The 22,568-nt window shown below is 51.9% G+C and overlaps 4 protein-coding genes across 6 annotated transcripts; 1 reads left to right on the top strand and 3 right to left on the bottom strand.

Annotated features, from left to right (window-relative positions):
• Window positions 1–28: 28 nt before the first annotated feature.
• Window positions 29–8,010, bottom strand: EIF3I (eukaryotic translation initiation factor 3 subunit I). Its single transcript, XM_036852042.1, has 11 exons — window positions 7,935–8,010; window positions 7,755–7,847; window positions 6,386–6,473; window positions 6,022–6,087; window positions 4,667–4,816; window positions 4,452–4,579; window positions 1,681–1,791; window positions 1,481–1,570; window positions 1,088–1,161; window positions 478–570; window positions 29–348 (listed from the first exon to the last, which is right to left on the bottom strand). Exons 1-11 carry the CDS (start codon window positions 7,935–7,937, stop codon window positions 267–269), a joined length of 978 nt encoding a protein of 325 aa, XP_036707937.1. The 5' UTR covers window positions 7,938–8,010; the 3' UTR covers window positions 29–266.
• On the top strand, window positions 7,964–13,303 carry TMEM234 (transmembrane protein 234). Its single transcript, XM_036852091.1, has 5 exons — window positions 7,964–8,066; window positions 8,356–8,507; window positions 9,310–9,376; window positions 12,202–12,294; window positions 12,574–13,303. Exons 1-5 carry the CDS (start codon window positions 8,051–8,053, stop codon window positions 12,666–12,668), a joined length of 423 nt encoding a protein of 140 aa, XP_036707986.1. The 5' UTR covers window positions 7,964–8,050; the 3' UTR covers window positions 12,669–13,303.
• A 151-nt stretch (window positions 13,304–13,454) lies between these two features.
• Window positions 13,455–19,239, bottom strand: DCDC2B (doublecortin domain containing 2B). The gene is given in 11 exon segments (XM_036852054.1): window positions 13,455–13,696; window positions 13,699–13,744; window positions 15,204–15,324; window positions 15,724–15,835; window positions 16,478–16,521; window positions 16,626–16,680; window positions 16,683–16,762; window positions 17,074–17,205; window positions 17,447–17,523; window positions 17,976–18,027; window positions 18,974–19,239. Coding segments are annotated over 11 exon segments (1,038 nt in total). The 3' UTR covers window positions 13,455–13,643.
• A 496-nt stretch (window positions 19,240–19,735) lies between these two features.
• IQCC (IQ motif containing C) lies at window positions 19,736–22,449 on the bottom strand. 3 transcript variants are annotated; one of them, XM_036852026.1, is made up of 5 exons: window positions 22,377–22,449; window positions 21,817–21,960; window positions 21,332–21,596; window positions 20,980–21,098; window positions 19,736–20,863 (listed from the first exon to the last, which is right to left on the bottom strand). In XM_036852026.1, exons 1-5 carry the CDS (start codon window positions 22,416–22,418, stop codon window positions 20,057–20,059), a joined length of 1,377 nt encoding a protein of 458 aa, XP_036707921.1. In that variant the 5' UTR covers window positions 22,419–22,449; the 3' UTR covers window positions 19,736–20,056. The 3 variants fall into 3 exon arrangements, with proteins under 3 accessions (XP_036707921.1, XP_036707917.1, XP_036707929.1); XM_036852022.1 differs by having other exon boundaries at window positions 19,742–20,881; window positions 21,817–22,417; XM_036852034.1 differs by having other exon boundaries at window positions 19,742–20,881; window positions 21,332–21,426; window positions 21,817–22,417.
• Window positions 22,450–22,568: the final 119 nt, after the last annotated feature.

Here is a 22,568-nt window from a genome sequence, read left to right as displayed (position 1 = left end):
GAAAGTAATGAAACTGATGAAATTTCTGACCAGAAACCATTTATTTCCAAACTAATTTATTTCTCAGAGTCCAAAGCCTTCTGTGAACCTGGCCCATATGGAGATCCGGCTTCTTTTTGTGGTGTGTGTGTGTGTGTGCGTGTGTCCACGCCGTGTGGCATGTGGGATCTTACTTCCCCAACCAGGGATGGAACCCATGCCCCCTGCAGTGGAAGCTCGGAGTCCTAATCACTGGATAGCCAGGGAATTCCCAGAGATCCGGCTTCTTAAGCCTCAAACTCAAATTCAAAGTACTGCGGGTCGAAGTAGTGGATGCGGACATAACCATCTTCTCCGCCGCTGCTGTAGCTGGAAAGAGACAGGCAGGGCCCAGTCAGAGGCCTGCCCTGGGGGAGGCAGGCCTAGGGGGCAGGGCACGGGAAAGGGGCAGAGGCGGGCACACCAGGGCTGAGCTCAGCTCCCTTCACTGGGCCCTACCTCTTGCCATCAGGATGGAAGGCAACACTGTTGATAGGTCCAAAGTGACCCTTGACTCTTCCAAACTCTTCTTCAATGGCCAAGTGGAAGAACCTGGAGGAGAGAGCGGGGTGGGAAGTGACAGTTCATTCATTTTCCATCTCCTTCCAAAACATGTCGAGAGGTACCACTCCCCAAACACAAACTGTAAAGTGGGGAAACTGGGAAAAGGGGAAATGAATGTGAACAGAACAAGACAAAGCGGGGGGAAGATTGGACCCAAACGTCTTCCTTACTGTGTGCTGCGCAGTGCTCTAAGAGCTTAACAACTATTAAGTCATTTATTTAATCTGCACAGTTTTATGAGGTAAGTATATTACCATTGTCCTCATTATACAGTCAAGGGCAATTGGGCACAGAGAACTACAGTGATGTGTAGAGCTTCAGAGCGAGCCCAAGAGTTCATGCCCTTGACTGCTGTATTATACACTTGTCACAGGAGGGCCACAGATCTGGCTGCACTTCCTAGCAGCCAATGAATTAAGGGAAATCTCTTCAGTTATATGGTTTGTGTCCATCATGAAAGACATTTCATGAAGTTTCAGTTTGGAAGAGCTCCTTCCCCCTTTACCTGGCCTCAAACTTGCCAATCCTGGTGGAAGTGGTGGTTACATCCATTGCTTCCTGACCACCGCCCAGCACCACCTGAAGGGAAGAAGAAATTCTAGACAGGCCCAAAGGGCGGGCAAATCCATTTTCTGTTTTTTCCCCCCACCCCATAAGCCTTTAGTTATCTCCCACGTCAGACTAGGAATATATTAAGGGTAAGGAACAAACATCCTTCAGCCACCGCCTACCCTGTCCCCTGGGGCTTCCCAATCATTCAGCCTTGTTGCTGCTCTGAGAATCTCCTCTCTGCCTGACACCATTTTCCCCCAGAGATCTTTTCTTAATTGCTAGACAAACAACTAGATCCTGGAAACATTCTGAGGCTTTAGCAAGAAGCTCGGGTGGGGTCCCTTACATGGTCATAGTTGGGAGAGAGGGCAGCTGAGTTGACGGGACGTTCTGTCCGGAAAGTCTTCTGGTGTTCAAGGGTTGTGGAGTCAAAGAGCTAGAGAGAGAAGGCAGGGGAGAAATCGTAAAAGGAGCCTTCTTGAGGGGAAATCGAGAGCCAGGCTGGAGGGTGGGATCAGCCCCACCAGACCCCTTGCCCGGGCTCACCTTGGCTGTGTTGTCCTTGGATGCAGTGACAAACATGGTCATGTCCCTGGATAACTGGATGTCATTGATCTGCCGGGAGTGCTCCTTAACAGTCACCAATACCTCCCCAGACTGCAAAAGGAAGAAGAGTGAGGCTCTGACCAACCCGATCCTCACTACCCCGCTGCTCAGCCAGCGTTCTGGACTGTTTCTTGTCCCATGAAGGGGAGGGGTCTGGGTTGGGCCTGCCTCAGTGTCCCCTGAATCAACATTTACTCCCACTCCCAAGCCCAACCCGGCCCAAGTGTGCAGGTTTCATAAACACTGCTAGCCTACCTAGGAAAACACACACTTATGGTGACAAATCTACAGACCTATTAATTAATCATCATGTAACAGTAGAGAAGTTTCCGTTTAATCCTTCCAACAAATATTTATTGAATGGCTACTATTTGCCAAGCATTGTGCTAAGCACTTAACAACACCTATTTCCTTTAATCCTCACAACAATCCTATGAAGTAGGTATTTTAACAGAAATTTTAAAAGGAAGAAACTAAGGTTCAGAGAGGTGGTGTGACTGGAGATCCTAAAATCAGTAAGAGGCAGAATCCGCTCCCATCTCCTTCCCTCGTAGGGTCTTGGTCACAGGTCATGAGGATCACTGCTCGTCCATCCTTTTCTTAGGTCTTTTCAAAAGGCCGTCTCATCTCCTGATTTCCCTTCCCACTAAAAGAACCTGCTAGACTATGTAGTACAGAGTTTTAGAGTCTGCCCTTAAAAGTACCTCTCTGTGGGAGTTCCCTGGCAGTCCAGTGGTTAGGATTCTGCGCTTTCACTGCCAAGGGCCCGGGTTCAATCCCTGGGCAGGGAACTAAGATCCTGCAAGCCAAGCAGCATGGCCAAAAACAAACAAACAAAACTTCTCTGTGCCTCAATTTCTCTATCTAGAAAACAAGATTATTAAAAGCCCTGAGGGGGGACTTCCCTGGTGGCCCAGTGGTTAAGAATCTGCCTGCCAATGCAGGGGACACGGGTTCAAGCCCTAGTCCAGGAAGATCCCACATGCCGTGGAACAACTAAGCCCGTGCACCACAACTACTGAGCCTGCGCTGTAGAGCCCGTGAGCCACAACTAATGAGCCCACGTGCCACAACTACTGAAGCCCAAGCGCCTAGAGCCTCTGCTCCACAACAAAGAGAAGCCACCGCAACAAGAAGCCCGCGCACCACAACGAAGAGGAGCCCCCGCTCTCCACAGCTAGAGAAAGCCCATGTGCAGCAACGAAGACCCGACGCAGCCAAAAATAAATAAATAAAATAAATTAATCTTAAAAAAAAGCCCCCAGGGGTAATTCCCTGGCGGTCCAGTGGTTAGGACTTGGCCTCTCACTGGCATTCTCACTGCAGATCCCTGGTCCGGGAACTAAGATTCCACAAGCTGCATGGCGTGGCCAAAAAAAAAAAAGCCCTCAGGGTCACTGTAAGGATACTGGGACTGGGTCTTACTTGACTTTGAATGACAGGCACCTGGCCTGTGCTCTGTAAACATTTGTTAGATGACTAAAAGGCCTCAAGCATTGGGCCTCAAACAGAGACCCTCAGAAGACTGTCATTTCCTTTCCTGAGTTACTTTCACCTATTCTGAGGGAAGAATGTATTTCTGTCTCCTCCATTAACTTGGACACATGGTAGGGATGTATCTGGCTCTTACATTTCAGGGAACAAGTACCAGCTTTCCAGTCAGGCCTACCTGGGGGCACAGATCAGCTCACTGTTTGCTATCATCAAGCGTTATTTACGTCTTTGCCCTTGGTTCCCATTCCCTTCCTGCAGGTAGGCCTGGTACTTTAGTGGACCATAGTCAGTGCTTGTTGAGTGACTGACTAACCTTTATGGTATTATAGTCCAGTATTCTTCAGAAACCCAGGCACCCACATCTGAAATCTGAGACAGCCTGGACTTTACCCTTTTCCTAACCCTCCATCTCATCAGTCACCTCTGAATGTCTCCTGACTGTCAGGTAGTCCACATCCCCATGACTACTGCCTAGTTTATGTCCATTCTCCAAACTAGCCTGCAAGAGTTTTCTAAAGAGAAAACCTGATCATCCATAACCATTTGAAGATTCCCTCCTGCCTAAGGGAAAATTACAACTCCTTTGTCTCCTGACCCGAAAACTATCTAGTCCTGGTCCACCTCCCCCAACACCACACTCCAATGATAAGAAACTCTCTTCCTGAAGAATCTGCCTATTCCCTTAACTCTGTGCCTTTGCACACGCTGCTCCATTTGTCTGTGGAACGTCCCTCTCTTCCGGCTTGAAGCTCCATTTATTCTTCACAGATTAATGTACATGCCACCTCCTCTGCGACAGAGGGCACTTTCTGTACTTGGCTGAGACCTCTGTGGTGGCAAAACTCACAATCTGACCCATGTGCTAGCTGTTTGCCAGTCTGTCTCCCCCGGGGCAGGGCCCATGTCTGATTCACTTCTTTGTCCTCAGAGGCTAGCAGGGGGCCTGGCACTCAGTAGTGGCAGGAGAATGCTTAATTGTGATCATTAGTAACATATCCTGAGTACTCTATGACAAGTTTTTCAAACACCTGATGTCATCTGATCCTTGAAACATCTTACAGATAAATAGGCTCCGTGAAGTTATGTAATACGCCCAAGATCACATAATGAGAAAGGGGTGAAATCTGTATGTGAATCCAGCCCTCTTAACCACTGGGCTTATCCTGCCTCTCATAGAGAATCATTCTGATGGGCTTAGGCCTCACCCACCCCCTTACCTTGGCGCTATACTGGTTGAGCTCTCCACCCTCGTGGCCTGCAATGATGCACTCGCCAAGGGGTCCCCAAACAGCACTGGTGATCTTGGAGTCGTTGCAAGGGATCTTCATGTAGGGCTCGTTGTTGTCTGTGTGGGGCAGCAGATGTCAGGCCCTGGGCTCTGGAGTCGAGCCCTTCACCTCAACCCTAGCCCTGAGCCCCAGCACCGGCTCACCAATCTGGCTCGGATCCCGCAGGTCGAAGAAGCTCACGAAGCACTGGTAGCCCATCTGCTTGTCCGTGGAGAACATGATGATGTTGCCCCCGAAGTCAAAGCCACAGGTCCGGACTGCTGAATTGGTGTTGAGTAGGGCCAGCTGCTTCCCTGGAGACAGGCAGAGTGTGGGCTAGCCCTTGCCCACTGCAAGGAGGACTCTCTCTACACTTGCCTATTGGGACTTCCCTCATGGCACAGTGGATAAGACTCCGCGCTCCCAATGCAGGGGGCCCGGGTTCGATCCCTGGTCTGGGAACTAGATCCCACATGCATGCTGCAACTAAGAGTTCGTATGCCACAACTAAGGAGCCCGTGTGCTGCAACTAAGGAGCTGGTGCAACCAAATAAATAAATAAATATTTTTAAAAAGCAAAACAAACAAACAAAAAAATACACTTGCCTATCATCACGTTGCACTGTTTCTCCTGCACTACTGACTCTAGTGCCCTCCCCCCCCCTTTTTCCTCACTGCTGTGCTTTGGCTCAAGTCTTTTAACTTCTCCCCACAGTCCCTCCTCAGACACCTGCCACTGTGGCATTCACAGTGGACTGCATTCTATCTGTCTCTGCCTCAGAATGCACTCTTCCACAGCAAAGTCCTGCTCTAATTTCTCTGTGTGTCCCCAGTACCCAGCAAAGACCTGGGAGAGATCTGGATTACCAGTAAGTATTTACTAAATGGAGCAGCTTAATAGGATCCCCTGTCTTCTGTCTGTTCCTCCAGTGCTCCCCACTGCTATCTGGGCTTGCTAAAGCTAAACACGCTCTTCCCTGCTCAGGGACCTCCACGGCATGCCAAATCCTACAGAACAAAGCCATGCTCCTGAGTTTGCATTCAAGGCCTGTTCTGGCCCTAGCCTGCCTCAGCTTCCCCACTGCTGTCTATTTCATCTCCCAAGAAGCAGGAACTCCCGCCAGATCAGATGGCTTGGATATGATACTCGTCCTGCTTTCATTCCTGCATGTTCCAGAGCGACGACCTCTTTCTCATCCTTCAAGCCCCAGCTCATATGACATTTACTTTGGGAAACCTTCCCAGGCTGTTCCCACCCCCATTCCAGGCATTCAGTTGCCCCCCTCTGGCCTTCCACAGTGCTCTTTGCTTCCTCTAACATGGCTTAGGTCTCACTGTATGCCTCTTTTCTCCTCTGTCTTCTTTATTTTCTTGTCTGTCTCTTTTTCCCTAGACTAAGAACCATCTCTGGATTTATCTCTATTTCCCCAGAGCCTGTTCACCTCAACAAGGTGAACAGGTTCTGGGGAAACCTGTAGGTCCTCACTGTTTGCTGTAAAAGTGAAGGATCCAGGCTTACCTGTTTCACAGTCCCAGAGACGACAGCTGTTGTCAGCTGAGCCGGTGAGGACATGCTTGGTGTCCCCTGAAGAAGGTGTTAAGAAGCATGACAGAGTTCACCTGAGCCCTTGTCCTCTTGGAAGTCCAACTGAATCACCTCCCTGTTCAGCACCAGAGAGCCTTCCTTCTTCTCTCATCCTAACCTCCTCATCCAGAACTGGAACTTGTCCTAAATGCTCCCCCAACCAATGAACAGACCAAGGAGGTAGGTAGCATCATTCTCTAGACCCACATGCGCATCCCAAACTCCCAACTCCAAGTCAGCAGCTTCTCCATTGCTGGCAGACCCTGGGAGCACAGACTCAGAGCAAAGACAAGGATACAGTCAGCGTCCACACACCACACAGCTCCGGTATGGCCCATATAGGTGCCCAGCCTCTCACCATTCACCGAGTACCATACATTGACAATCTGGAGGAGTCAATGACAATATGACAGGATGATAGGCATCTCAGGCAGAGCAATGGCCTCCTATTTTGCCCCAGGAGCCCCCAGCAGCTTCTACCCAGGCCAGATTCTGCCCTCTCCTGCTCATCTCTTGGGAAACAGCAGGTTGCTGGTAAAAAGACCAACTCCTGGATTCTCCTCCTTCCAGCAGGTAAGCAGTAAGGGAGTCAGGAGGCTTGCAAAAAGTCTCCATTTGCCACTATACCGGCCCTTTCCCAGACTCCTAAACCCTCAGAAAAATAAAAGGTCAAGTCGGGTGCCAGCCTAGCAAAACAGCAGCTTTGGTGTTCTGTCCAAATGGGAGCAGTTGGTAGTAGGGAAGCCTGGGTTCCCATCCCTGCTCTGCTACTATCTCACTGTATTATCCCAAAATTAGTGCTTCTCCCCTCTGAACTTCAGTTCTCCCATCTGTAAAATGGTCAAGACAGTAACGCCTTCTTCAAAGGGTAGCTCCAATAAAATACTGTCTAAGGAATTTAAAATATAAGTGACTAACATTAATTAGGCACTCACACACACTAAGCTCCTTACTTGAATAATCTCATTAATCTTAAAGACAACCCCAGAAAGAAGCACTATTACTACCCATATTTTGTAAAAAGGGACACTTTAAGTTTATAAAGGTTAAACGACATGCTCAAAGTCACACTGCTAGTGAACGCAGCACTCAGGATTCAAATCAGGTCTGTTTGGTTTCAGAGCCCTCACTTTTAGCCACTCGAGTTAACTTCCTCCATATGGAGGTGCCTCAAAAGGCAGTACTGTGAGGGGCTGTTTGCAGTCAGTGAGCGGCAGGAAAGGGCTGACTGAAATGATACCAGGGACATCTTCATTAAGGCCTCTGTGTCCCTCGCCACCCAAGGCTCAACTTTCCCTTTCTTCAGGTAGTCTGTTCCCCTATCCTTGTAGAATAGTTTTGTTCTTCCCCAGAATGGTCTCCTCTCCGCTCCCTGAGCAAGCTGACCCTCGTCCCCCTTCCCCTTCCACAAGCTCCCTTGCTTTTCTTCTCCCCGGCTAGTCCTTTCTTCTACCAACAACTGAGTCCTTTCCCACCTCTCCAGGTTTAATGTTCTCGCCCTCCTAATCCCGGGATGGTCTCTCCCTACTTCTCAGAATGGGGCGCTCTTTGGGTTTTCTCTCGCGGCAAAACTGGCCTGTCCACCCTTCGCCCCGGCAGAATGAACTCGCCCCCTCCCGGGCCCCCTCCGCACTGTCCCGGCGGCCCGCCCTCCGGCCGACGCTCACAGGGTCCTTGGCCACCGTGAAGAGGAGGTCTCCCTCGCGGTTGTACTTAATCTGCGTAATGGACCGCTCATGGCCCTGCAGCAGGATCGGCTTCTGTGGGGACAGGACGGGAGTGTCAGCGCCCAGAATCGGCCCCGGCCCGGACGCCCAGGGCAACAACTCTAACTCAGCGGAACTCACCATGCCGGCTGTGATGCGAGGAAAACGCGAGCAGAACCGGAAGAGGCTTTGGCACCACTTCCGGATTACGGGTATCCGCCCCTTCGTTCCCGGAAGTGGAGAGGAGCGGCGTTGCCATGGCGGTGACCCTGGGTAGGCGGGCCCCGCCCATCCCCGGGCTTCCAGACTCCCACCCGGAATTCGTTTCTACTCCACCTCCACCACCTAACCCCATCACTGCTGCAACCCCGAACCTGGGCTCCTGGATCCACCTCCCCGGCCTCCCGGGGTCTGTCCTACCCGCCAATCACACCCGGGGCGTTGGAGAGCAAAGAAGGGCTGTGGGGGCGGCGGGCTGGGGATGGGAGGCCGGAGGAGGGCTGGGGCCGTGCGGTGGGGCGGCGGGGGGCGGGGGGGAGGCGTCACTCGCATCTCCATCCAGGGCAGGTGCTGGCTCTAGTGCTGGTGGCCGCTCTGTGGGGTGGCACACAGCCGCTGCTGAAGCGGGCCTCCTCGCACCTGCAGCAGGTTCATGAGCGGACCTGGGCCCGGCAGTTGCTGCAGGAGACAAAGACCCTCTTCTTGAATACTGAGGTGCGTCGGTGAATGACCCCTTTCTCGGGGGTAGCCGCTAAGAATTTGGTCTCTGGAGTCAAACAGGTCAGGGTCAGAATCTGCGCTCCACCACTTACTCGCTAGAAGCTCTTGGATGAGTCCCTTGTCTGCCTTGAGCCTCAGTTTCCTCATCTATAAAATGGGAATAATGTAACCATCTCATGGGGCAGTTGTGAGGATTAAGTGAGGTGAGGCACATAAAGCACTTAGCATTGGGCCTAGTACATAATTAGGGCTCAAATCTATGCTGTTTTGAGCTGCTATTATTAATATTTTATTATGGTGATCCCTCCAACAAACCTTTCCGGAGGGAGGGCTTAGGGCTCAAATTGGCCCTGGGGAGGCAGGATATGGAGAACTACCTGTGACCCCAACGCTGCCAGTCTAGGCTAGTGGGAAAGACAAGACATAGACACAACCGCCTCTTAGGGCTAAGGGCTTTGAGAGAGGTACAGATAAGTGCTGCGTGAGTTCACAGGAGGGAGGCTGGAGCTAGGGGACTGGGGGAAGGCTTCTTGGAGAGAGTAACACTGGCATTCAGGGACTTGCAGGATGGGGAGGATAGGAACCAGCAGGGCTGAGGGGGAGGGCATTCAGGGCAAAGGCATGGAATTCAGTCAGTGACGTTCCCTCTGCCCCGGAAGGGTTCTTTTCAGAGGGCTTAGGCCCTAGGCCCTTATAGCTACCCCTCCCTCCGAGGAAAGGCATATCTCAAAGCTCAAAGAAGGCAGCACTGCTCAGTTAAGCAATCACACTGACTGCAGTTTTCTTCTGTTTCCAGTACCTGATGCCCTTTTCCCTCAACCAGTGTGGCTCCCTTCTCTACTACCTCACCTTGGCATCAACAGGTGGGTCTCTGGGTTAGAACTGCTATGCTTAGTGGTGGAGGCCACCCGGAGAGTCACTGTGGGGAGGGTGTCTAAAACACCTTGTTGCCATGAGTGAGGGAGAGCCCACTGTCTCTGGTTCCTGAGTTGCACCCTCTTCTCTGGGCAGTAGGGCATGGTGGGCTGGTTATGAGTATGCTGCCAGGCACGAGAGTTGGTTTGAAGCCTAGCAGTCTCATGCAGTGGCAGAGGAAGAAAGAAGGTTCATTTTGCTGTGCCAAGGGCTGGCTTTGACACTCTTGCTTCCACTGCTTGCTACCTGCCTAACCTTGAGCAAGTCCCTTATTTGAACCTTGATTTTTTACAACTGGCTTCATAGCACTGAGAGCATTAAATTCAGTGTATGAAAAGCATTTGGCAGAGTACCTGGTGCACACTGTACCAGGAGGAGCTCAATAAATATAAATTGCCTTTCCCCCACTATTGTTAACTGCCCTCTACTGTGTCAGATACTGTTCTAGTTCTACACATTTTAAAAAATTCTCATCTCGATCCTATGAAGTAAGCATGATTGTCTCCACCTAGGAGATGAAGTTACAGAACTTTGGGCAACTTATTGCATCTCTCTTTAAGTCCCATTGCATGTCCATGCAGAAGGATTTGAAGCCATATATTACTAAAGTTTATGCTCTTGAACTTTGCTATGAGAATTTCACCTTTCCTGGAGTCTCACCTAGACACCCCAGGGACTTGACGGGAGTTTGGGTCCCACATAGCCCTGGGAAACCCCTCAGAGGCCATAGGAGGGTGAGCGGATAGGCCGACCTCCAGACCTGCCACGTCAGCTTCAGCTAGAGTCACTCCGCTTTCATCTGTCCTACATTTTGGGCTTCTCATAAGACTTCATTTAAAAGAAAGTTTGAAAGCCTCTGGCACTCCCTGCTGCCCAGAATGCTGAGCCCTCTGGTCAGCTGACTGCAGTTAGCCATCTACCAAGTTTTGAGCAAATTGGAATTTTAGGATCCTATTATCTCACCACCTACTCTGTATCCTTTAACGCCCACCCATTCTAATAATCAGAACAGTGGTCTCTATTTATTAAGGATATATTCAGCCAAGGATATACACACGTTATCATATTTCATCTTACAACCCTGTTGTAAGGTGATGTTGTTATCTTGCGATCACGGTTTTTCATGTAGGGCACAGGCTCAGAGTGTTTGAATGACCTAACCAAGGTGACATAGGGAAACCTGGGTCAGCCTCACTCCAGTGCCCTCGCTCTTCCCTTGTACCATGCTGCTTCCCTCCCCAATCTACTGTTGCAAACCAGACTTCAGCAGCCACTGCACTCTACGTAAAGTGTGAAAGCTTAAGGAAGGAGCTCTGAGTAGGTAGCAGTTGTGTCAGTTTCTTGGATGGCTAATGCCAGCCTTGGTGGGGCCTCGCAGGGGATGAGGAGCTGCACAGTTCTCTCCTCCGCCACCTGAAGCAGGTGAGGCCTGGGAGGGCTGGGAAGGAGTATGCTGAGAAGCCAACATGCACGGTCTGCCTGGCAGTTACGAGTCTTGTAAACTAGTAACTCAGCTTCCGATTTCGTTTTTTGTTTTGTTTTTTTGTATGTGTTTAAGAACACTTAACGTAAAATCTATCTTCTTAAAAAGCTTTAGGTGTACAAAATTTAAGTGTAATAAATTTTAAGTTAACGGTGTTCTTAACTCCATTAGTCTTTTTGAAGCTTGTTTCTTGCAAGTCAGTCCCTTGGGGCTTCAAAACTAAGGAACAGGCTTCCCTGGTGGCGCAGTGGTTGAGAATCTGCCTGCCAATGCAGGGGACACGGGTTTGAGCCCCGGTCTGGGAAGATCCCACATGCCGTGGAGCAACTAGGCCCGTGAGCCACAATTACTGAGCCTGCACGTCTGGAGCCTGTGCTCCACAACAAAGAGAGGCCACGATAGTGAGAGGTCCGTGCTTGCCGCAACTAGAGAAAGCCCTCGCACAGAAACGAAGACCCAACACAGCCAAAAATAAATAAATAAATAAATTTTAAAAACAAAACAAAACAAAAAAAACGTGTTCTTAAAAAAAAACAAAAACCAAAAAACTAAGGAACAGACCCTGGACTGTGGTGACCTCTACTTAAGGCCCAGCCTTGTGGGGCCTGTCCTGTACCTGGCTTCCTATCGCTGACATTTTTTCTCTTCTGTAATTCCGTAAGGCCCAAGTCTGAGCTGAAACAGAAACAAAATGTGCTTCACCTGCAGTTTTGGTTTGTCCTTATCCATCTAAATAGATTCAATAAGGGCACAGGCTTTGGAGTCAGGCAGTCCTTGGTTTAAATCCTCAATTTGCCTCAATTTATGTGATGTCTTTGAGCCTTAGATTCTTTTATTTATGCAGAATGATGCTAATGCTCTTCCTGCAGTGTTTTTGTGAAGATTAATGAGATGTGTGCACAAAGCACCCGGCACATAATGTATACTTGATAAATGTGTTTGGTGTTAATAGCTACTGCATCCTTTGGGTTTCGGGTACTTGTCTGTCCAGATGTCCTTGAGATCTCAGAAGTTCTCCTTGAGAGCAAAGATCTCATCCTTACCAGCAAACCAAGGTGGTCCCAGACCTTGTAGTTCAGGTCTTCATGCTGGAATCCTGAGGGAGCACTGAATTTAGAGTCAGGAGACCTGAGTTTGAATCCTGAGCTTTGCTGTGACTTCATCTGGAAAACGGGGTCATGAGATACCCTTTTTAAAAGACTGTCTTGATGATGTAATGAAAGTGTTTTGTGCCTAGAAAGACATTTTTTTTTTTGCATCTCAGAGATTCTTTTCATTCTGATCACTCAGATCTGACCCTAGCTGTGCCCATCAGTAACTCTCTGGCCATCATCTTTACACTGATTGTTGGGAAGGTCCTTGGAGAAGATATTGGTGGAAAACGTAAGTCTGGCCACTGCAAGTTTGGGGAGCCACTACTTGGGCTTTGACACCCCTGGGTTAGTTTTTTCCAGAGCCATCTCCCTTGGCCCGGTGAGGAGAGGATCTTCCCCGATCCTGCCCCTTTCCTCTGCAGCTCCACTGCTTCCTTGTGGCCATCAGAGTTTCCTTCCCCTGGGTAGTCTGGGGACAGACCCTGTCTGAGCCCTTCCCTCAGCCCTGCAGCAGCTCCTCCTGGCATGGCTGGTCTCAGAGCCTCTCAATTTTTGCCCATTATCCCAGGAGCATTCGCAGGCATGGTGCTCACCGTGGCAGGAATTACACTCTGCATCACAAGCTCAGTGACCAAGACCCAGGGGCAACCATCTACGCCTTGAGTGGACCAAGGCCACCCTCCGGCTCTGCTGTCTCCAGGAAGCCCCTGGGCCATGAGGTAGAGGCAGTGAGCATGCGGACTTAGCCCTCCCACCCCCCTCCACCCCCCAGCCTCAGCTTCCTCATCTCTTGGGATAATAGCTACCTCATGGATCGTAGTAAGAGAACAAAAGTGAAAGGGTTTTGTAACTTCCACGTGCTGTTCACCTGCTCAGATTTAGCACAAGAGACTTCACACTCACCCTCACCCTCAGCAACCTTTCTGCCCCAGCAGCACTCTTTCTGCTGTCATGTCAGGCCCCAGGCCCCCAGGCCTGCCACTGTTCCTGTGCCTGACCCAGAGTATCCCAGCAGCTGGTTGGTGGACCGCAGAACTCCAGCTGCAAGAAGAGAGCCAGCTACAGTCTTTGAGCCAGAAATGCAAACAGGAGGGCTCCAGGGCTCAGCCTTGGCTGGCTGAGGAGGGAACTGAGGGGAAGGTGCATAAGAACAGCAGACGTTAGGGAGAGGAGTTTGCTGTTAGCCTTGCCTGTCCCTCCTGTGAGGTGGGTGCCGGCCCCTCTCAAACAGATCGACATCTATGGGCCCCCGCACTGCCAGACCCCAACGTATGGAGCAATGCCAGGCGAGCAGTAGTCTGTAATAAATGTGTAGTAAACAGATGGAGGTTAGTAAGTATTCTTTTATTGGGATGACCCGCTCCCCAGTTTGTGTTCTTTCCCTGAAGCTCCGTTGGCTACTCATCTCTCTGGCCGGAGAACCTCATAAGGAAATGGCCTCTGTGGCTGGGCTGCTCTGCTCGGAGCGGAAAGGAGGCTGGGCTGTGGGTTTAGGGGCAGAAGAGGGACTGAGGGGCTGCAGCGCACCCTGTGAGCCCAGGGGAGGCCCTGGCTCCTCCAGAACCGGCCGCTGGAGGCTGAGGATAAATGGTGGCCGCAGAGTGGCGGTCCCCAGTTCCTGGCTGCAGCTACTGGCTCTCAAGATGGCGGAGCAGGGGCCGAGGCCGAGGCCGAGAGAGCTGCCCCAGCTCCGGCCGGCTTTCCAGGATCAGGGCCTCTTCCACTACCTGTGCTGCCCTCTGGAGGAGGCAGAAGGCCACACAGAACAGAGCCATTAGCACCCCATGTCCAGCCTCCAGTCCTTAGCCTGGGGTTTGCCCACCCGAGGAAAGGAAGAGACCAGAAATTAGCATCTGCCCTCTCATTCAACAAGGTAGGAAGTCGGGCTCTGAGAGGTTAGGAGATTTGCTCACAGTCACAAGGGAGAAGAACCGTTTCTGGGACCCAGAGCTGCCCGTTTCCAGCTCAGAACTCCTATCCCTAACAAAAATAAACAAATGGGACCTAATGAAACTTCAAAGCTTTTGCACAGCAAAGGAAACCATAAACAAGACCAAAAGACAACCCTCAGAATGGGAGAAAATATTTGCAAATGAAACAACTGACAAAGGATTAATCTCCAAAATTTACAAGCAGCTCATGCAGCTCAACAACAACAAAAAACCCAATCCAAAAATGGGCAGAAGACCTAAATAGACATTTCTCCAAAGAAGATATACAGATTGCCAACAAACACATGAAAGAATGCTCAACATCATTAATCATTAGAGAAATGCAAATCAAAACTACACTGAGATATCATCTCACACCGGTCAGAATGGCCATCATCAAAAAATCTAGAAACAATAAATGCTGGAGAGGGTGTGGAGAAAAGGGAACACTCTTGCACTGTTGGTGGGAATGTAAATTGATACAGCCACTATGGAGAACAGTATGGAGGTTCCTTAAAAAACTAAAAATAGAACTACCATACGACCCAGCAATCCCACTACTGGGCATATACCCTGAGAAATCAAAAAGAGTCATGTACCAAAATGTTCATTGCAGCTCTATTTACAATAGCCAGGACATGGAAGCAACCTAAGTGTCCATCATCGGATGAATGGATAAAGAAGATGTGGCACATATATACATGGAATATTACTCAGCCATAAAAAGAAAAGAAATGGAGTTATTTGTAGTGAGGTGGATGGAGCTAGAGTCTGTCATACAGAGTGAAGTAAGTCAGAAAGAGAAAAACAAATATAGTATGCTAACACATATATATGGAATCTAAGGAAAAAAAAAAAAAAGGTCATTTAGAACCTAGTGGCAAGACGGGAATAAAGACACAGACCTACTAGAGAATGGACTTGAGGATATGGGGAGGGGGAAGGGTAAGCTGTGACAAAGTGAGAGAGTGGCATGGACATATATACACTACCAAACGTAAAGTAGATAGCTAGTGGGAAGCAACCGCATAGCACAGGGAGATTAGCTCGGTGCTTTGTGACCACCTAGAGGGGTTGGATAGGGAGGGTGGGAGGGAGGGAGATGCAAGAGGGAAGAGATATGGGAACATATGTATATGTATAACTGATTCACTTTGTTATAAAGTAGAAACTAACACACCATTGTAAAGCAATTATACTCCAATAAAGATGTTAAAAAAAAAAAAAGAACTCCTGTCCCAACATATGGCTTCCGGCCCCAGCCCACCTGATCCAGGGGCTCCTCTGTCCAGGTGGCTTCATCATGTGCTACTCCCTGGGCCCCTGCTGTCTCCGTCCTTGCATGGGGAGCCCCATACACTCCCTTGACTCCTGATGTGGGAAGTAACAGGCCGATGCCCAGGCTGAGGAGCCCTCACATTCTTTCCCTTGACCCTCTCTACCAGCCCCCTCCCCTCCCCTCCCCCTCCCCCTCGCCCAGGACCTCAGAGGATGGCAGGTTAGCTCAGAGGCAGGCCTTTGGCCCCACCCCCACCCCTTCCAAATGCCACCCCTGAAATGTCATGGCTTTGAGTTTCCATGTGCTTCTTTTCATAAACCAGGTCCCTGTGAAGAGGCAGGGACTGGCCGTGCACATGGGGGAGTAGGAGACAGTTGTGCTGAAGTCAGGACCAGCTCTGAACCTGGGCATTCTGCCCCCATGGAACTCCCTCAGCCTAGCAGGCACCATCCTATGTCACTGTTAGAGGCTGGCAGAGAAGGCCTTGGATTCTTGGATCCCCTCAAGAGAGTGGGGAGCATGCTGAAAAGCTTGCTGGGGGCTGGCATAAAAAGCAGGTGGCTCAATTTGCCTGGCTTCCTTTGGAGAGGACTGGGTTGCCTGCGCTCTGCGGCCATGGCCTGCGGAGGGAACACTGGGCTTGAGCCGTGGGTGCAGGCTGTCCTTACCTTCTCCACTCCCAGTCCAGGTTTGAATGCTTCTGGTGGGAGCTTGGAAGAGGAGATGCCGTCCATCTTCATAGCCTGCCTCCTCCCTCCCTGCTCCCTCTTCCATCAGGCTGCCTTATCCAGGGACACGGCAGATGGTGCCTGGTATTCTAGATGCCCAGTGAAACCAGGCCGCATCCCCCTACCCCCACTCGATGCCCACTGGCTCATCTCTTGGGAGGGCTCAGGCTTGGGATAAGATGGGGAGCTGATAAGCATCTTTGGACCCTGTTATGCCAGATATGCTGATTCCCTCTCCCAGCATCCAACCTGGCATTAGGTCCAGCGACTCAGAGTCCTGAAGATCTTCACAGAGCCCAGATAAGCTGGCTTTCAGACCCGTTTCTGGTCTGGCCCCTGTCAATAACTGTGTTACCCTGAACGAGTCACTTCACTCCTCTGAACTTCAGCTTCTCCTCTGGAAAACGGGAATAATAATCTCTGTTTCACAAGATTATTGAGAGGATGCAGTGAGATAAGTTCAGAGGCTGAGCTGGAAGAGGACTCAGCTTGTCACCCCTTTTCTTTCCCACCCCCCATGACCCCCTGCCTCACCTACCTCCGGCTTGTGGAGCCTGGACTTTGGGTCTGGGGGTTGCCTGCAGCGAGAAAAGAGAAGGCTTGTAGGAGGCAGAGCAGGACATGGCGTCAGGGCGGCTTCCTCTGCTCTAACCTGCTACCCCTCCACCTCACACACACATACCAGCAGCCCCTGGGCAGTGAGGGGCGAGGCACCGGATAGGGGAGGGCCTTGAACCATCCTCTCCAACAGCCACATAGTAATGGCCGCTCACCAGAGCCTCCCTTGCTGACAGTGGGAGCCCATCCAGGGTGCAGAGTCTGGGAGAGAGAGGTGAGTACATAAGGGCCGGTGAACAAGATGGATCTTCATATTCAGCAGACTACAAGGGGGTGGGTACAGCTATTTCAAGGTGCCCTTTGGCTGCTGGCCCTCTGGGCACCAGGGCCAGTCACCCAGACTCTGCCCTGGCTCCGAGGGCTGGGCTGGAGGGGCCTCTCCCTGAGGCACAGAAAGAAGTCCCATTTGGGGAAACATGCTTTCCTTTTGCCTTTTCATCCTCAAGGGCAGCGAAAAGCAGTAGGGAGGCTCCCTTTGGGGACATTCAGGTCTCCGCAGTCCCCAAACTCACTTGCGCGCAGCCCTGGTCTGTAATTTCACCTTCTCAGTCAGGAGTTTCAACACTGCTTCCCAGTCCTTGCTGGCAGCCTGGGACAGCTTCAGGCTAAATGGGGGGCTTAACAGATCCCCATTCCTGAACACACTGGGACAAAGAGCAGCCTGGTAAGGGGAAGGGTCCCCAGAACTACCTACGTGTGAGAGGAAGAAGGATGGCACAGTGGCCAGAAGATGGTCCAAGAACCAGTGCGTTGGTTTTCACCCATTAAGCATGTTGGACTTTTTATATCTCAGTCACCAGGGGCTCCTGGAACAAATCCACCCACTTTTCCTTGGTCTCACTGAAACAAAAATCTCTGCCCCTGCTCCCCAACAAGGGCACTCACTGGATATAGCAGGGGGAACCTGCAGGTAGCCGCTGTCCAAGGGCCCCATCACGTGGCTGCTGAATCACAGGAGGGCCCTGAAACCCATCAGGCCCCCAGATCAGGAGCGAGTTGAGGCCTTTTGTCAGGGATAGGTCAGGCCAAAGTGGGTAGGGTGAGGGAAAGAAACCAGACTGGGGCAGAAGAGGGGGCAAGGAGGGATGGGACTGGTCACACCTTTTACCAAAGGGTACTTCTACCTCCCCTAGGTCACATTCTTAACCCCCTCCCATCTCTCTGTTTTATAGCTTCCTCTTTCCTCTGAGGACCATAGCCTGGAGCTAAAGTAAAGTAAAAGTTTGGGAACGGTGCAAGGAACAGTGTCTTGAAATCCTGCACCCCGGGAAGGCTAGCAGCCGGCTCCAGGGTAGGTGTGGAGAGTGGCAGATCCTGCTGCTTCCAGGGCTCCGGACTTCCCAGACCAAGTTGGGGGCAGCCCCAGGGGGATGGGAGAACAGAGGGCTGGGGGCTGGTCGGCCCCAGGACTTACTGGTAGGCTGCTGCTCTTCCCACCTGGATCCTCCCCTCTGGGGTGTAAAGAGCTGAAAGGACAGATAGGTCACTGGTCATCTTGGGGAGCCTGGGTCCTCAACAGCCCGGCAGCTGCCAGAGTGTGGGGCTGGGGCCCAGTTCACCAAGTCTTCCTTCCCACTGGAATAGCCTCAGTCATCTCGGTCCGGAAACAGATGCTGACACTTGAACCTGCCTTAGGTTATGTATCAGGCTGAACATCCAGTCTGGGGTCTCAGACACAAACCACAAGATTAAAGGTTGAGATCCTCCTGTATCTCAGAAATTTTCTCATTCATGAGGTGTGCGGTTTCATCTCATTTTGTATGAGACTGAGGGCAAGTTAAGTGACTCACCTAAGCAACATGGAAGTGACAGAGCCCAGACTCTAAGTCTGTCTAGCTCCCAACTCCTGGCTCCTTAATGTTACAGCGAGCAACCTCAGCTGAGAGCGGAGGAGGACCTGGAAGCCAGATCTGAGCTGGAAGCTCAGACACTCAAACTATTTATTCTCCCATCTTGGAAAGCATAGCCCCACCCTGTAAAGGATAATCCCAGCCTAATGGAGAGCACGGGATGCCTAAACACAGCAGGGAGGAAGTGATGGATGGATTTAGAGTGTTTAGTGGTGGTGGTGATGGTCATGGTGGTGGTAAGGACCCAATCAGGAAGAGCCTTTGGAAAAAGGGGCTCAACCAGCAGGAGAATGTTCTTCTTCCCACTGGTTGGTCCTGGCTGGATGGGCATGAACATCAGTGTGAGACTTTGACTTGAACTGTGGCTCCACTTGTGTTATTTATGTACTCTTAGGCAGGTTATTTCACTATCTTGATTTCCCCTTCCAAAGAATGGGGATAAGACCACCCCCTTCATAGGATTGCTGTATTCCGTGAGATACATAGGAAGTACTGAACACATGCTGTTGCTATTGCTATTACCTCCCTCCCCAGGCTCTTTGACCAGCCCCAGCCCACTCACGGGAGCTTGCAGAATCGTTCAAAGCCAGCAGCCACATACTGCCCTCCGTTCTGCAGGTCTGCCAGGTCGGTGACAGGGTGGCCATGACAAGACATGGAGAGAGCATGCACGGCCAATGGGGCCTGCACAGCCGATGTCACCTCACAGAGGAAGGTCTCCAGGGTGGGGAAGCAGCGTTGAGTCACCACCAGCTGGTGGCCTGGGGAGAAAGGGTCCCCATTCCGGTACACCACTACCCTCTTGGCTTTTGGACTGCCACCTGCCATAGCGTGTCCCCGGCTAGAGACGCAGAGCTGTTGCCAGGCAACTAAGGCAGGGCTGGGAGCAGTGCCAATCAGAGGTGGAGTCCTGCCCTCTCACCCAGAAAGGCAGGGAGAGCCTCCATAGGAGCATCTGTCTGCATTCAGGGTCTCACCCAATCTGCTCTTGGTGGGGCCTCACAAGAGTACGGTGGGTCTGATCACTATATATGAAGAAAGAGCCTGGGGCTCAGTGAGAGAGGCAGTGGCAGAGATCACACTGAAACACAGATGTTCCAGTACTGGGTGGAGGGAGGGATTCTCAGCCTCCTTGCCACTCTGCAGCCCAAGGGCTGAGCTTAAAGGAAGATCAGCTTTGGGGGCTGTTCCCCAAGGACGGCTAGTCTGCTCCTGGGCTGTGGCTCCCAGCCAGCTCTGGGGAAGATGCCCCATGTCAGCAGGAAGTGAACAGGAGGTCCCAGAGTCTGTCCTGACCAGAGGCAGAAGACAAATACAACCAGGCTCAGAATCTAAGGAAAACCTTTATTCTCCATCAGCCCCCCAACTTTACTCACCCCAGGTGGCGCCCTATCCCAAAATTTGGGTTGAGCCACAGGCAGAGGATGAAAGTATCCTCCTGCCTCTACTGGTGCCAGCTCTGTGCTCCAGCTTCTCTTGGCCTCATTAGCCACCAGTACCCACGGGCAGGGGCAGGAGGTAGAGCTGGTACCAGGGAGCTACAATGAGGTCCTGTCTCCCTCATTGCCCTTTCATAGAATCCCCCTTTGGAACCTGGTCTTCCCTGGTTCCCCAGGGTCTAGCCCGGTGGTCCTGTTTTCCACAGTCACCCCCTCCAGTGATCCTCTCCTGTGTGGTCTGACCCTGTGGAAGACAGTTTCTCAGGTGGCCTTGATCTCCATGGTACAGTCCTCTGGTTTTTCCATCCTTCATGGCTAGATTCATTGGAGGTTCTACCTGTGGAGCTTTTATCAATGGGAGTCTGGCCCTTGGGTGGTTTAGTCTTCCGGAGATCCAGGCCACCATGCTCTGCCAAAGTCCCATCACAGATGACATGGTCCTCCGAGAGGCCCAACTCTCGTGGCCCAGCTCTTTGGCAATCAGGATCTTTTTGGCCTGGCCCTCTGGGAGAGTTGTCTTCAATGTCTGGGTCCTCACGGAGTGTGCGCAGCTGTGTCCTGGCCTTTCCAGAACAGTAGCCCCTAGATTTGAGGCCTTTGTGGGTCTCGTCCTCTAGTAGTTTTGTCAGCTGCAGGCAGGTCCCTCCAAAGGTCTGTTCTCCACACTCTGGCTCTTTGGTGAGCCTTTTCCCTATGGCCTCATTATCCGATGGTGTGGGCAGCTGTGGTCCTGCCTGTCTGTAGCATAGGTCCCTGTACTTAGCCCCAGCAGTGGTTTTGTCTGTAGTGGCCAGTATTTCTGGGGTTTTATGGGGTTGTGACCTGAGTCTCCAGCAGGAGTCATCCACGTGGTCTGGCTCTCTAGTAGTTCTGTAGGACTGGTCTTCCAGTGGTGGGCCTGGTCGTGACCCAGCTTTCTCACAGCCCTGTCCCCCATGGTCTGGGCACAAGCTGGGCTCGTCTCTGGCCTGGTTCGCCTCTGGGGATCTCAGTGTTTGTTTGAGAATTAGGTACTGTTGGAGAAGAGAACACTGTACCAGACAGGCCTGCTTGGGCATGGCAGGAGGCTTTTCCCTAACCCCCACCCTTGGCCCTAAATGTGCAGAGAGGGCTCCAAATTAGTGCCTACCTCCTTACGGCTATTGATGGCCTGTTGTAGCCACAGCAGCTCCATAGCCAAGTGGCTGCGGTGGTACTGGAGCTCCTGGAGCTCAGTCTGGCTGTGGGGCAGTCCTGGACCTGCAGCTTCTGTGAAGGAGGGAAGAACGAAGGGAGAAAGCCTTGAGGGGGCAGACAGTGGGCACTGGCCTAGCATTAGACCCTGGCACCCTCCCCCTACCCACCCATGAGTTGCCCCCAACCAAGCAGAGGGAAGAAGGAAAGGGATGCAGCTTATCTAGCAGAAGCCTTTCACTTTTCAGATGGGAAAGCTGACGCCCAGAGAGGGTCAGGGGCTTGCCCTGATCTAGGCAGAGAGGTACCTGGGTTCTCCATCTTTGACATGTCTCTGGTCACCGCTTGGCTCGGTTTCCTGGTCCTCCTGCTCTGCTCATCCTGAAGCCATAGGCTATCGTCTCTGCAGGGAAGACTGCCTGAGTTTGCTGAGCTCTCTCCTGACTTCTTCAGTATCATCTCCTCCCAGATGGCCTCTTTCTCAGGCTCTTTACATGGGAAGCAGCTCCATAGTTCCTGCTCTGGATTTGGTACCCTCTCTCCGGCTTTCCAGGTCTGATGGGATTTTGCCTTCTGAGAAATCAGTCAGAAAGGTATGAGAGCCCCAAGTCTAAACCCTCCAAGTGTCTGGGTGCCATGATTTAGCATACAAGTTGATAAGGATTAAGGACTGGGGTGTGAGGAGGTTGAGTCTGCTGCCTTTTCCAATGAGAATAGCTTGTCAGCATGAAGGGTGGAATCCCTTGCCCAGGTCCCTCTTCCCCCTCTCTTCTACCTCTAGGGTGTGTAGTACCTTTGGGAGAAATCGGGGCCTGGGAATCCAGCCCTCAGTCCACTGAAGCGTGCCCAGATCACCCTCGATCTCTCGTACAATAGCCTCATATTCAGCTCGAAGACTCTGGAACTGGCGTCGGACCAAGAAGCCCCGGACGCAGGCCTGGTGTGGAGAACGACGGGAAAGAAAACCCTTATCACTGCAACATGGGGGCATCTTGGGGGATTCTCCTGGAGAGGTCTGCAAGAGAGGACTCTGCCCCGGGGAGAGGACAGGTGACGCTGTGTGTTGGCGCTCTGGGGGTTCGAGGGAGCGTGCTGGACTGGATCCACCTCTTCGATTGAAGGCCCTTCCCTTCATTTCCCTGATCCCGTAGGAGTGTGTGGTGGGAGTGGGGGGCGCGTGAGGGTCCGTGGGGTCCCCGCATTCTTCAGGCCAGTGAGGCTGGGTCGGTAGGTTCAGAGGTGGGCACGCGGGCAGGTTACTAGACGTGACAGCCTCATCTTGTCCAAAGGTCCCAGTCCGAGATCCCGTGGGGGGGAGGAATCATGCGCACCCCCGCCCGCCCCGCACCACACCTGCAGCGCCGTCACCTTCCGATCCAACCGTTCCCGCTCCATCCGGGCGCAAACTGACCCGCCCGGCGCCTGCGCAGTGCGTTACCAGTCTGCGCCGCGCTGGCCTGCTCAGGCCCCGCCCCGCAGTCTCCACGGCAACCTTTCGGCTCCTGCCCGGGGCTGGGGGCGAACTGGCACCTGTCCCCAGCTCCC

Source organism: Balaenoptera musculus, chromosome 1 (genome assembly GCF_009873245.2).
Source record: "Balaenoptera musculus isolate JJ_BM4_2016_0621 chromosome 1, mBalMus1.pri.v3, whole genome shotgun sequence".
Taxonomy (NCBI): domain Eukaryota; kingdom Metazoa; phylum Chordata; class Mammalia; order Artiodactyla; family Balaenopteridae; genus Balaenoptera; species Balaenoptera musculus.
This window is presented reverse-complemented; position numbering and strand designations above follow the sequence as displayed.